This window comes from Eleutherodactylus coqui, chromosome 9 (genome assembly GCF_035609145.1).
Source record: "Eleutherodactylus coqui strain aEleCoq1 chromosome 9, aEleCoq1.hap1, whole genome shotgun sequence".
NCBI classification, from domain to species: Eukaryota; Metazoa; Chordata; class Amphibia; order Anura; family Eleutherodactylidae; genus Eleutherodactylus; species Eleutherodactylus coqui.
This window is the reverse complement of record NC_089845.1, coordinates 89295969-89310969: the sequence shown is the minus strand read 5'-3', so window position 1 is coordinate 89310969 and position 15001 is coordinate 89295969. Positions and strand designations below refer to the sequence as shown.

The window sequence follows — 15001 nt, the reverse complement described above, 5'->3', positions numbered from 1 at the left end:
TTGTGTTTTTTTTGTTTTCTCTATAATGTAAATTTTCACATCTTATGTTTCATCATTGCATTTCTTAGAATAAAACTGCTTTAGTAAAATTGATTTTTGGCGCGGTTCACCTACCTACAGGAATGATTTAGGGGTATTATTTTTAATTGTGTTAATTATGCATGGATATTTTGTATGCTATTTTGTATGCGTCTTGCATTCTTTTGATAGAACAGCTGTTTGCCCTGTGATTGATGTATTGTGCATTATTTATTTTAACTCTTTATTGAATTTTGTGTTTTTGGGGGGGGGGTTCTGTAAACTCCTTTTATGTATTTCTATTACTGTATGTGCTGATGCAGGCTACTGATTGCTTTTTATTCATTTTTATTGTTTTACTTTTTGAAAAATATTGAAAATTTTTGATGCGTATTTTATCTTCAATCTACTTTACATACTATGACCGCTGGCTTGTGGGGATTGAGTGAAATCCCCATGATGTCACACTCTGATTTCCCACTTGTATTATCTGTTTAAATCTTCTTTTTGATTTGGCCTGACGAAAGAGTCGGTTTGGCTCTGTTAGCCCTAGTAATGAAATCAATAACCAATGTGGTTCCGTACTTCAAGGACCGCAGTACCACTCCTCCTTTTTCTTTACGTAGCCATTCTCAGTGTGTAACACACATGTGGCAGTAAATCTATAGCAGCCCATACAGTGGCTATATAATGGTAGATACCAGCTCTACAGGTGTTTTGCAGACCATATATGTGATTACCGTACTGTTATATCCAGTGATCACAAGTGACGTCCTCTCTGACTCGAGTGGCTCAATTTTTCCCTTTTCTTCTGTATCCGGACCAGACCGTCATGACTACTTCTCCTGGCCACAATTCTCTGTGGAATATAACACCCTGACATATTTGTCTCATTGCTTTTCAATCACCCTACCAACGTTATCACATTTTTACACAATCCCCCCTCCTATAGTACCCAAGATAGTAGTAATGCCACCTGTGGTACCCCACACAGTAATTCTGCCCCCATTTTTCTGCGTCCTGTAGGCCCCACACACGAAGTGCTGCTTATAATGAACCTCACATGGTAAAATGCTTCCACTTAGCAATAACGTTGCCTACTATATCTCTACTTGGTATTGATGGCTCCTTTTGCCTCCACTCATTAATACTTCCCATTTTTGTCACCATTAATAATGCCCCCTTTTCAGAAATATTGCTCCAATTTGTGTCCTTCAAAAATAATGTTCCCATTTGCCACCTTTTTTTGGAATAATGCCCCCTTTTAGAACTAAGGTCTACGTTTGCCCCTTTTTAGTAATAATACCCCCTTTTCGGTTATGCTTGTTTGCCCCCTTTCAATTATGCCCTCAACGTCCCCATGTATGTAATTAAAAAAGCAAAATAAAAATCGAGGGGCCCAACTGCTTTGCCTGACCTAGCAGCCCGGCTCACTGTGACCTATCTCTCGTGACAAAGAGGAATGAGCCCCGACATCTGTCCGGGTTTGCCGGGTGCTGACGCAGGGCCTGATTGGCAAGCAGTGGTCACTTGACTTCTGTTATCCACAGACCTCAATTAAACAGCCGGGCTGCAGCGCTGGATTGCCGGTACAGAGCAAAGGTAAGCACTACTTGATTTGTTGTTTTAGCACATCTGCACCTGCCATTTAAATTTCAAGAGGTAACTGGACAATCCCTTTAAAGGGGGAAAAAAGTAACATGTCTCCCTAACAGTCTTCTCCCCCTATAAGTGTGTTTTGTGTACCTTTCTAGAGCTATGATATAATCTGGAGTATCCAGCACCTGTTTGTGAACATGCATATAAGTATCTTACATGTCCAAGTGCTCATAATTATGATTGTAAAGTGAAGCTCTTGGAAAAAAGTAAAATTAGTGCAGAATGGTCCTGTGTGTTCCAGAGTCAGTGCTGTGCCCATATTGGCTGTAACTGCTGGGCATTGATGTCACTGCTGCCCTCCCTCTGCCCGCATTGTATGTCTTTGGAAAGCTTTATGCTCTCGGTAGCTGAATCAACAATATACAATGCTGGCAGAAGAGGAAGGGCAGCAATGACGTCTGGATACATTTATATTTAGGTCCACCTGGAGTGTGCTGCTGGCATTCATAGGAAAACAGCGATTACTGCGATACATATATATAAACCACTATCTATGCATGTAGAGGTGTTAGAAAAATGTGGACCGTCAGCAGTATAATTCTAGAGATGTCACTGTGGGCATGTAGAAACGGATTACCAAATGATTACAGTATAAAATGTAGCTCTATCTTCAAAACAGAACAAGAACGTAAGAGTTGTCATAGATCTATAATGCCTTCACCAGTAAGTGCTGCTTGTTCATATTTACAGGAACTATCCAAGATCACAATGCCTGTAATTTTCAATGAGCCGCTCAGCTTTCTACAACGCCTGTCAGAGTATATGGAGCACACGTACCTCATCCATAAAGCAAATCAATGCACAGACCCCACCGAGAGAATGCAGGTGATGTGCCACATTGGGAAAATGTTATATTTATATTGAATATGAAATACTATTATATATTACATATATATGGTATATTTTTTTTAATTTGGTTTCCTTAATTATTACTTTAACCTATGTAGGTTTTTCAGATGTTTATGAAGCTAGAACAGTAGTTAGTAGAGTATAACAATATGCTCTCCAGCCTAGTGCCAGTGTGTATATGGTGCAAATCCAAAGTGTGCCATTGTCCAGAAACCAAGAATAGGTGAGAGTCCACCGCGTATGACAACACTTAGATTTGATGCAATAATCATTGTGTGTTCTGTCCTACTCGGATTTTAGGACTATTCTAGTTTTCGGGAATATACCAACAGGGGCATTCCTTCTACTTGAGTGAATGATAGATGCACATAGCTCCTCCGTAGATTCTCCAGTAGAGCTTTACCTTGGGCCTACCACAGATTGCAGCGATTGGTAAATGGGCAAAATCCGATTTTATCAGACTGGGACGTTAACTCGCTGAAAAAACAGACCTCCACTTCAATCTGATTTGTGGCTTCTAAGCACTAATGAGACTAGAAGACCGCCATCTTGAGGAATAGCTGAGGGTTGCATGAACACATATAGCAGAACAAGAAAAAATGTTTTTTGTGTAAATGTTCATCTAAAAAAAATCGGGATGTTAATCAGATGGGTGCCTGATACTAATGTGTAAATCCCGCCTTGGCTTCCTACTTCATTACATGCCTGGGGTAGGATATCTCCATGCTGTTTGGGGGTACCATACCATGGCACATAGGAGTTCCTATGGCTCAGTAGTGCCATCTTTGATGTATATAAGGTCTTCATCTACGTAGTCCGTTTTGCTTGGAGTCATTGCAAGAAAGTAAATAATTAATAATTATTAATGAGCTGTAAGGGATGACTGACATAATGTTAACCACAAAATATCAATGACTTCTGACCGCTGCACCACAATATCCTTCAAAATTTGGTCAATGAGGAAGTTTTAAAATGTTAAAGTGGAATACATCCGCCTAGATAGAAACTGCATCTGCGTATAATGTCGGCCACGATATTACCGGACCGTCCTAATGTAACTGAAGTTTTGCACATCAGAAAGCAAAGGCTCGCCTGATTTTACCTACTGGACAAAATAAAACTGACTGCTTTGGCCTGTGGACATTATAGTCCTGCGTTTTGGCAGTTCATCTACTTTATTAATAAAAGGCGAACGTTTTATAATCGTGTCTCAGCATTCAATAAAACCAGGAACGCGTTTCGGTTTTCACCCTATAGGGTGATCAAGGTCTGACTCTGGCCGAAACGCGTTCCTGGTTTTATTGAACGCTGAGACATTATTAATAAAGGCGAAAGTTTTCCATACCTCCTGAAGACGAACCTCTTTTTTGCTGAACTTTTCGTTGTAGTGTTATGACCTATCACTAAGATATGCTATTACGTTCTGATTGGTCAGGGCCCAACTTCTGGGACCCCATTGATGCATTAAACTGGCTCTTTTGCTTTCTCAACCACTCACTGTTAAGGAAGCTACAACCCAGTTCCATACAGATGACTTGGTCTGTGCTACAGTTCCCCGCATAACAGACTTGTAGAAAGCACTGCTGTATAGGGAAAAAACATTGTATTGAGCCTCAGCGCTAAACTTATCCTGCTGTGTTTCTTCATTCCAAAAATTAGGTTTGCTTAAGACATGGTTGCATATTCTGGCAAATTTATTTTTTTTTAACCCTTTCCAATCCACTGTCTGACGTCTGAAGACATTGTGATTGAAGCCTGTACAGCTCCGATGTCGGAAGATGTCCGGCAGGGTATTCTTACTGTATATTACTGGCGGCTCTGTTGTCGGAGGGGGTCTCTCCAGCATGTCCCATAAAGCAGTACTGGCTCTAGCCAGCAAACGGTGCTATTGTAGCAGAAAGAGAGAGCCCCTTAGGAAACCCTGAATCCAAAATTGGATCACAAAGGGTTAATAGGCACCTTGAAATTTTCCCCCACGATCATAGTTAATGCTTTTACATCTTGAAGATAAACCCATTTTTATCCTGATTTTGTATTATTTTTTTTTTTAGTGTGTTGCCGCCTTCGCTGTCTCAGCAGTCGCGTCACAATGGGAACGTACAGGGAAACCATTCAACCCTCTTCTTGGAGAAACATATGAATTAGTTCGGTAAGAGAAACTGCTAAAATGAAATGGGAATGTGTGATATGGGTGTAACATGTTGCTGAATAAATCGCCATTTCTTACAAGTCAATCTATAGAAATACTGATCTTCTTTAGTATATCACACTGAAAATAGTACATTTTATACCAGAGAAGCAACCAGAACCCTTTATAAACTGTAAGTGGAGCACTGGACTGGTTCCTATCGCTTCATGGCAGAAATATGGCATCCGTATTGTATATAGTGACGGTTTCCGGTGCCAAGCGCTCATGAATAGAGCTGTTGATACGTATAGTTTTCATTGTTACTGTCACAATAGAATCATTGTCCATGTTGACTTTGGTGTGATCAAAAATAAAAGCCCACATCTGTGAAAATTTGCTCCACTGATGGGTGAATTACTTGGTACAGAGCCGCTGTTTCCCTAATGTAAGGATGGTTTTACACAGGTAGGTTTTCTACCAGTCGACAGGCTCCAAGCGGTAACCTAGCATGCCGATTGTTACTGCTGTTTTACATGCAGCAGATCATTGCTAGTATGAGGGTGAACTATTATGATCCTCTCCATACGGTTTGCATTGATTAGCAACACATTCACTGTTTACATGTGCTACCTATAAGCGAGTAGAGTGTTTTATGTTCTCATGTGCAAATTGCAGACATATTTACAAAGGCCGATGATTGATTAGACACAGTCTTATTGCATTTGTGTCCCATCATCAACTCGTGTATAAAAAGGCAGATCTGTATTTCAGCCTTGGTCATTTCAGGGGTAAGGGATTTATGATACAGTGTAATCCATAGTGTTGATACATGGTAATGAGTCCCCATCTGTTTGGGATTTCTTGGAGGACTGCAATCTGGTTGCCCATAAATCCAATTATTCCAAATCCATTCACACTGTACCGTCTTATAGACAGCATAATACTGGCAGATACAGTTAAACATGTAATTAACATCGTGTTACTATTATATGGCGTTCATGAAGTGGATACAGTGAAGTATTTTCGTCCAGGCTACAGAATGTCTGTATTTTTGTATTTTAGTGATGATCTTGGATTTAGACTAATTTCTGAACAGGTCAGCCACCATCCACCAATTAGCGCTTTCCATGCAGAAGGTCTTTCTCATGACTTTGTATTTCATGGATCTATCTATCCAAAACTCAAGTTCTGGGGGAAGAGCGTTGAAGCGGAACCCAAAGGAATAATAACACTGGAGCTTCTTAAGTGAGTAAAATAATCTTGTCTACAGAAAATAGTCTTTAAATCACTTTAAGGGCGGACACCCACTGGTGATATTTTCTATCTTGTGCCACGAGAGCACGTGAAAACACTCCCCTCGCAGCGGAAGAAAGACGCCGGAATAAGACCGGGATATCGTCAGTCTCTTCAATGGGGCCAGCGGCAGCAGCGCTAGCCCCATTGAAAAGATATGGAGAATACCGCGGACTTCTGCCACAGCTGTCACAGCTGTGGCAGAAGTGCAGCATGCGAGATCCCATTGCTTTCAATGGGATCAGCACTGCTGCCGGTCCCATTGAGGCAGTGGTTTTTGGCAAACCCTGCAGTATGATTTTCAGGGAAGCCCTTCCCTGAAAATCATCAATAAGTGGTAAAAAAAATGTTTTTTTAATTACTCGCCTCTCTGCCGCTCAGACGAGTCCTCCATCTGGCTCCCCAACACTGCTGTCCAGCACTTTCAGCAGGCGGGGACAGCTGTGGCAGAAGTCCGCGGTATTTTCCATATCTTTTCAATGGGGCTAGCGCTGCTGTCGCTGGCCCCATTGAAAAGACTGGCGATATCCCAGCGTCATCCTGTTTTTTTTCCTCGCACTGCAAGGCGAGAGTTTTCACTTGCTCTCGCAGCGCAGTGGAGAAAAAAACGCCAGTGGGTGTCCGCCCTTATCCAAACCTACTATGGTGATTTTTTTTTGATTTTTTTTTGAGTACAGACCACTGTGTTAAATGGGTATTTGGTATTTTTTGTATGTCTCATGAAGACAGTTCATTTCCACATGCCCTAATAGTGGCTCCTCTTATGTTTTTGCGGCTTCCGTCCTGACACACCGTTGTAATACAACGATGAGTGTAATACATGGATGGCCATTCGTTTTAATGGCTGCCATGTGGTTCTGTTGTCTAACAGTCTTTGAGGTTCTATTAGACTAATGAGGCTGATCCTGTGGGCCTTTCAATATTAACTGCAAGTTTTGCTTCTGTTTCTCAGGCACAATGAGGCTTATACATGGACAAACCCTACTTGCTGTGTACATAATATCATTGTTGGCAAGCTATGGATTGAGCAGTATGGCAATATGGAAATCACGAATCACAAGTAAGTTTGTGTGACCTTTTTCCTTTTTCCAGACCTGACCACATTTTGCATAGACCAGATATTAATATGCATCCATTTATAGGTCTGGGGATAAATGCATTCTAAATTTCAAGCCTTGCGGTCTGTTTGGGAAAGAATTGCACAAAGTGGAAGGATACATTCAGGACAAGAGGTAAATGGATATTTTTCCCTTTTGGTAATCCGAGTATTTTATAGTATTGGGGTTTTATGATCAAGTGCAGAGAATGGAATAGTCTAGACTTAGAGATTGTGTTTCAGGAGAGCTGTTAATAGAGCCCTTTCTCACATTTATCGCTTACCTATGATATGAGGAAATGTATTCTCATTTTTACACTTGTCTTTAGCAATTTTCTACCTGCATGCTCGCAATACTAATCTATATTGCATGTTGTGTAGAATTCTATGTTAATGGATACTATCATGCCTGACTGTGTACTGCTAGTTATATACCTGTATAGCAAATTGTCACTGTTATATTTGTGTTCTTACACTGCATGTTCTTTTTTTAAAAAGTTCAGATTTATCATAAAACAATGTTCCGAATGTAATCTCCACTAAGAATACCCTTAGTCTGTAAGGTTAAATACATATTGTGGCGTGACTCTTGGGTGAAACGGAGGGTACACTTAGACTCTAAGTCATCTCACTCCTACTAGGCAGTCTCCACAAGGACAGTCACCATCTTTTTGCACCTGTATCTCAGGCCAGCACAAGGTAGTAACAGTCTTGCTGATTACAGTGCTATGTCAGTTGTGTGGATCTGTGCAGTAGTTTTGGAGAAACTTACATTTTATCAGCAGCAGCACATGCATAACTACTTGAAGTAGTCTTGAATATTCATGAGCTGCTGCTAGCTAGACCTTCCCCTATCTCATCCACTGATTGACAGCTGTCTTCCTATTACAGTGCATTTTGAGAAAGCTGCCAGTCATTGGCTGGAGGGTCCACTGGGTGTGGCTAGCTGCAGCTCATGATTATGCAGGAGTAGTTTGGGTGCATGTTTCCTACTGATATGCAAGTTTCTCCAAAAGTACTGCACAGATCTACACAGCAGATATATCACTGTAATCAGCGTTACAGGCACTACCATATTCTGCTCTCAGACGTGGACTGCAAAGAGATGGTGACAATTTCCTTTTAAAGGCCATGCAGTGCTCCTCTAATGTGGAAGCTTCAGATGGTACAATGCTTCTTCAGCACCACCTAATGAGAAGGTGATTTTCTAGTGGACATTGACTTGCAGGAAAGCGAAACGGAAAAGGCGCTACATAGTGCAGGGAATCCTCATTCTTTAAAGGGTTAAATTTTAAAAAGCTCTAACCTGTAGGTGTTGTGTTCTGATGGCACAAAATGTCAAATAAGTCCAATCCGAGTGTAATGTGTAGAAAAAGGAAATAACATGGGCGTTTGTGCCGGACATAGGAGATAGAACAGCATCAGGGAAGAAAATCTTTTTTCAGAGTGTCGCAAGTCTGCATTGGAATAGCACTTTCAACGCATTTTAACAGGCCGTAAGGTGCTTCCCCCCCCCCCCATTCAGAGCAGGGCGGACCCCACTGACTATAATGCGGTTTGCCTGCTTTCCGCCCAGCTGGTCCGGCTTTTGGTTGAGAAAAAAAATTCTGCATGCAGTGCTTTTTCTTCGGCTGCCTGTCCTCGGGCGTTTTTGCATTGCGTTCCCCACGGCGATAATCCTGTCCACAAGTGGAGAATCAAAGTGATTCTCTGCTCGCGGCCGGCAAATTGCAGCATGCTGCGAATTGTCTCGATTATCCACCGTGAGCCTATCTGTCAGATAGGCCCACCGCAGAGATCCGTCAGCTGGCTCCTGCTTCCCGTCGGCGGCTCCCATGGTGGAGATCCGCCATGGGATATCGCAACACCTATGGATAGGCAGCCTTCCGGTAATTCCAGCTGCATCTGTGACAGAACCTCTGCTGGAACTTCTGACTCAGATGGGAAACCACCCTTATAACATGTCTGGAAATATAAAGCATAGTCTGTCTTCTCCAGAAGGAAAAGATAACCATGTACGGACGGCTGTTTGAGGGGTTTTGCCCCTCTTCAGTGTACAGTAGGATCTCTGCTGGCTGAGTGAGAGGCCTTACGAGTGGCTCGCTACTAGCGTGGGAACTAGAGACATTCGGGTTTAGGCTTATACAGGCAATTCCCCCTTTAAGTATACGTTGTGTGATTCTCTTGTGATGCGTTACTTTATTTCATATGCAGTAAAAAGAAGCTTTGTGCATTATACGGAAAATGGACAGAGTGTCTTTATTGTATCGATCCTGTTTCGTTCGACGCATTTAAAAAAAATGACAAGAAAAATGGAGACGACAAGAAAAACTCCAAACAGGTAACTTATCAATGAATGAACTACCTTGTTTTCCCCAAAATAAGACCCTATCTTCTATATTAATTTTTGCCCCAAGAGAGGCACTAGGTGTTCTTTTCGGGGATGTCTTATTTTACTTAGCAGGCTCGGTTAAGGTCCCTCCCACTGCTGTCCAGAGCTCAGGCGCAGTTCCCGCAGTCCTCGGGCCGCCTACACAGGATCACTTCCTGGTTACAGGATTCATTAAAGGGGTTGTCCCGCGCCGAAACGGGGTTTTTTTTTTTTTTTCAACCCCCCCCCCCGTTCGGCGCGAGACAACCCCGATGCAGGGACCTAAAGAAAGCTTACCGGAGCGCTTACCTTAATCCCCGCGCTCCGGTGACTTCTATACTTACCGGTGAAGATGGCCGCCGGGATCCTCTTCCTCCGTGGACCGCAGCTCTTCTGTGCGGTCCATTGCCGAATCCAGCCTCCTGATTGGCTGGAATCGGCACGTGACGGGGCGGAGCTACACGGAGCCCCATAGAGAACAGGAGAAGACCTGGACTGCGCAAGCGCGGCTAATTTGGCCATCGGAGGGCGAAAATTAGTCGGCTCCATGGGAACGAGGACGCTAGCAACGGAGCAGGTAAGTATAAAACTTTTTATAACTTCTGTATGGCTCATAATTAATGCACAATGTACATTACAAAGTGCATTATTATGGCCATACAGAAGTGTATAGACCCACTTGCTGCCGCGGGACAACCCCTTTAATACGTCCTCCATGAAGCGATGGCTGTGATTGGGTTCTTCAAGTGTCACAGCTTAGCCAATCAATGCAGTGTTTGAAGAACCCAATCACAGCCATCACATCCTGGAGGCGACTCAACCAATTCATAAACCCTGCTTCTGACACACTTGCTCTATACATTACATTGCACTATACATTGCTGCAGAATTTTGGCTGACAAGTGAACTTGCCCTAATAGCTTAAAAGGTTTCTCTGCCCCCACTGAAATGTAGTATTAAAGGTGTTTACTGGGACTTGGATGTTGATGACCTATCCTAATACGATAATCAAGGGGGTTTTAGAATCACCTTTGTTTTACCCGTGGCAAATAATAATCTTATACTAATGTATATCTGCACATCAGTGCAACCTTTTCCCCATGGGGTTACAAAAAATGGGTAGGATCTCACCTGATAGCTTTCCGGCACATAATTTGGGCATGTCCAGTTATTCAGACTTCTGGAGAGAGGTCTCTGGTTTCCATTTTAATCATCGCCTGTACCCCACATCCCCGGGGTGTGCTGATTTGGGATTCTTGATGACGAGACTTGGATATTCCATTTGTAACAGATTTATCTCCAGGTTTGCTGTTGTTTATTATATACAATCTAGAACCTCTGCATGTTGTGTCCATACTATAATAAAATATAGATTATTTTTTTCACTCATTTTAAGTCCCACAAAACCCCTTTAAATGGGATGCATGGCTCTCCATCTAATATCAATGGTTCCCTTGCAGCACTGAGGTCCTAGGTTGAAATGAACTTTCCGTTTTGTATTCTACAATATGAGCCAAGCTAACTGTTTCCAATAAAGCGCTGTATACAGATGTGGGATATCATACGTGTATTTCACTGAGGGCAATATTAGCACAGTGTACTGTCAAGGTTACTTTGTTCGAATCAACTGTAAATAAGTGAGTCATGTACAAAATACCGCTATTGCATATTGTGTCCTTACAATTTGTATGTCCGGAGATGAAACATTCTTTCTTTGTTCAATTATCAAACTAATTAATTCAGTAGCTAAAAGCAAGGCCATAACACTTGTGGCATACAGTTGCTAGGACAACATGGCGACTTTGTCCATGACAGGTGACGCAGGCAGGGCGGCACTGCCATCTTTGGCCATGCAGAGTAAATGTAAGTGAATGTGGTCACACCGTGACTCACGTTGCCCTGATTGCTACCCGACAGTCACAAGGAACCCAGCAGATTTGGATGTTTGTGACTGGTTATGGCAACTCCAAGTGCAACCACATTAGCTTACATTACTTGCAATGCGGTCAGGATGATACTATGGCCACGACACGTTGGACGGCCCAAGATCCAAGTTATCATGTAGCCCTGGCTGCAAGTCCCAGTTGCATCTTCTGTTTAAACATTAATACGCATGTACTGTCATCTGCTTTTAACAGCCTGAAAGTTCTGAGGAGCCTGATGAAATGCCATTACCAGACTCGGAGAGTGTACAAGTTATCCCAGGGAGTACACTGCTGTGGAGAATAGCCCCGCGACCATCCAACTCTGCAGAGGTTTGTCTCATCCCACCCATTGTCAAATCTAAGGGAGAGATTCATAAATCTTTTTATGCTAGTTTCTGGCATAAAAATAAGCTACATTTTGTGTAGGCTTGCTTGTGCAAAACTTTTGCAACTTTTAGTCCTCTAAGCCGATGTACGGCACATTCCAGGAAATGGCTTTTCTGGGAGGGGCTTGGCCACCCCGGCCCTACACATTTATATATAATTTACACCACAAACTGGCATAAATTATAACAAATGTACTCCGGATTGGACCTGGTGCTCTTTTCTCTGCAGATGCATGGAGGGGCAGGGATGTGCCTCCGCCTCTTCATATAATAAGTGCATCATGTACCAGCGGAAATAATAAGACTGGCGTTTGAAATCCTGATCTTAATAGGTTTGCCCCATAGAGTTTAACTTTGACAAATTCTTGAATAGAGAAACCACAATAATAAAAGCAAAAGATACAGAATTAAAGCTATTGTCCAGGATCAGATATTTGGGTTTCCTATAAAGGGTCTGAGCTGCAATACCAGATACAAGAGTGGTGCTGTTTCTGGAAAAAGAGACCCCCTCTTTTTCTCCTTCCTTCTTTTTTTTTTTTTTTTTCAGTCTTTTTAGTTACATTCATACGAAAATGCCAGTGATGGGCAGTGTAAGTTTATGCATTCTTATGCCTTAATTTCCTTTGTATCTCCTAGTTTACAGCAGCGCTTATTAATATGTTCCTAGCTGATATAGCTACATCCCACCTGCGCTGCTGACTGACTCAGGTGACCGCACGTTGGTCAGGTGGAATGCTTTCACGATGACCTTCTGGGTATTCAGATCACTATCAGAAGGGGACATGTTGCCCTTAAAATCGCCCAAAAATGCAGTCTCTGCATAGTAGTATATATAGTAGTGCCATTGGGCAGATCTATATTTATACCAGTTTATTTTCTCTTTATGCGTGCTACCTATTTTTATTTTTTTCCATCCTTTCCAACAAAACCCTTATGTTCTGTTATCTGGTAATGTAGTATATTTATTAAGCCTGACAACATATCTCCGTTGTTGACTGGAATCTCTGGTTTGATTTGTTATAGATGTATAACTTCACTCACTTTGCTATGGCCTTGAATGAATTTGATAAGGTAATGGAAAAGACATTACCCAAGACAGATTGCAGACTGCGTCCTGATATCAGGGCAATGGAAAATGGAGAGATCGGTAAATTGTCCTTTTTTTTGTAGCAAACAGTTTATTGGTTAGGTTTTAACTTTATTCTTCTTTTTATATACTATTTATTTTATTCTGTCTGACTAGTATCATCGGCATCCTTATTGTTCTGTACACCAATGGTTCATTGATCTAAAAGGCAGCCATAAACCATTTTAGGAGCACTGTTTGATATCAATAATGGCAGTTCCAGGAAAAGTCCATAATTCCAGGATGCTCAATTACCTTAACCCCTTCGCGTCACACATACCCCGTGCAGTTAGCACGTACATAGTCGTCCCCAGCCTATACTGCACATAGAGTGGGTTTGGGAGCTGAACCCGCTCCATGAACTGTGGGTATTGACAGCCAACACTTGTTCACAACCGCTTCAATCTGAGAGAACTCTGATCGCATCTGTTAACGATTTTAAATGTCAGTGAACGGAGAGTGGCATTTAATATCCCGATCTGGATTTGAATGTCCTAAGCACCCCCCACACACACTACCCATGTGATAAGATTGCGGGTGTGCCTTCCAGGTGTCATGGCAGCCTGGGGACTTCTGGAGGGTCCCCAGGGCTGCTATGACTGTTTGCCTATTAAAGTCTTGTGTCGTGTTTACTAGGCTGGCTGTTTTACTATAGTATTGCATTATACTATATTTTAACGCAATACTGTAGTATTGCATTATACTGTATAAGCGATCAGACAATCACAAGTTCAAGTCCCCTTTTTAGGGACTAAAAAAAAAAATCTTTTTCCTATCTATATTTTCCTAATATCAAAATATTAAGTTAAACGCTTTTCCAAGTCACTGCATCCACAAAATTTAAAGGACGGCGGTGGGCAGGGATGCGTATTCAAACAATACTTCCGCTGTGCTACAGCGGACATATAGCGTGACTGCTGGTTTCCATTGACTACAGTGGAAGCCGGCCGTGCATATTCCCGCGGCAAATAGAGCATGGCACTTTTCTTTTTCACGCTGCGGAATTCCGTGAACATTCAGCTATTGGGTTTAATAGAACCTAGTAGCTATGGGACAACGCCGTGTAAAATGCGGCAGAAATCCGTCCGTGGGCATTAGCCATTAGGTACATTATTAATCCTGCATGATTAACTCCGTCCGAAGAAAAGATACACAATGACTGACAGAATTGCCTTTTTTTTTTTTTGTGTCACGCCATCTCCATGAAAAAAAATTAAGTAAATTCATCAAAAAGTCTGATGTTCCCAAAATAATACCATTACAAAGTACAGGCTTCTCCCCAAGAAACGAGTCCTCACAGCCCTATCAACAGAAACATTAAAATTATATAAAATTGTTTTCTATTGCCGATATTTAATGCCTATATTTACTTAAAAAGATATATATTTGGTCTCCCTGTCCTTGTACTGACCCACAGAATACAGGCGTGTCTTTTTGACTGCACCATAAAGGCCATAAAAATACCCCCCTCCCTAAAGAAAAAAAATGGTGCCGTTGTGGGTTTTTCCCTAGTAAACACGACACAAGATTTCCAATATATTATGTGGTACATTAAATAGTGCCCTTGAAAAATACAACTTGTACTGCAAAACATAATCCCTCCTGCAGATAGATGGGTCGCCTGAAAAATAAGGGAATTTTATTTTTTTTTTTTTCTTTAAAGGTGGGAATACCGGGATTGCAGCATGTGACAGGGATACACCCTTGGTCATGAAAAAGTTAAACAGAACTGTAGCGGTGAAATAAATGTTATAGAATATCATATTTAGGCTTCATGCTAAGGTTCTATTCTGTGTTGTGCGGAGCCACGGTAGGTCACTTAGAGGTGCATGGGGCCTTTGAACGATAATTGTGCCGTATAAAACCACCCAAATCGCTCCAAACAGCAAATGCAAACGAACTACAGTCATTCTGTGTAAACATGGCCGCCAGCATGGAGACTAGCGAGGGAATTATTATTCGTTGCTTCATTTCAGCTCGCCTAAAAAAGTCATTGGTTGATCAAAAGTCGTCTGGTGTAAAGTCACAGTAACCTTGATATACAGTATAATATTGTAAAGACATTAGATTGTGAAAACTTCTTTATTTCCATTAAAAATGCAAAATCTGCTGATAAGTTGTATGGATCTCACGAAGATCTTCTCTACAAC

The 15001-nt window shown here is 41.8% G+C and overlaps 1 protein-coding gene across 2 annotated transcripts in view; it reads left to right on the top strand.

Moving 5' to 3' along the window:
- The window catches only part of OSBPL1A (oxysterol binding protein like 1A), a 111133-nt gene that overhangs the window by 92106 nt on the left and 4026 nt on the right, over window positions 1–15001 (top strand). For both annotated transcript variants that reach the window (XM_066578037.1, XM_066578038.1), the window contains 8 exons: window positions 2368–2502; window positions 4578–4675; window positions 5717–5899; window positions 6900–7007; window positions 7090–7179; window positions 9258–9384; window positions 11553–11669; window positions 12749–12872. In XM_066578037.1, coding sequence (XP_066434134.1) covers window positions 2368–2502; window positions 4578–4675; window positions 5717–5899; window positions 6900–7007; window positions 7090–7179; window positions 9258–9384; window positions 11553–11669; window positions 12749–12872 — 982 coding nt within the window. The remainder of the gene's footprint in view (window positions 1–2367; window positions 2503–4577; window positions 4676–5716; window positions 5900–6899; window positions 7008–7089; window positions 7180–9257; window positions 9385–11552; window positions 11670–12748; window positions 12873–15001) is intronic.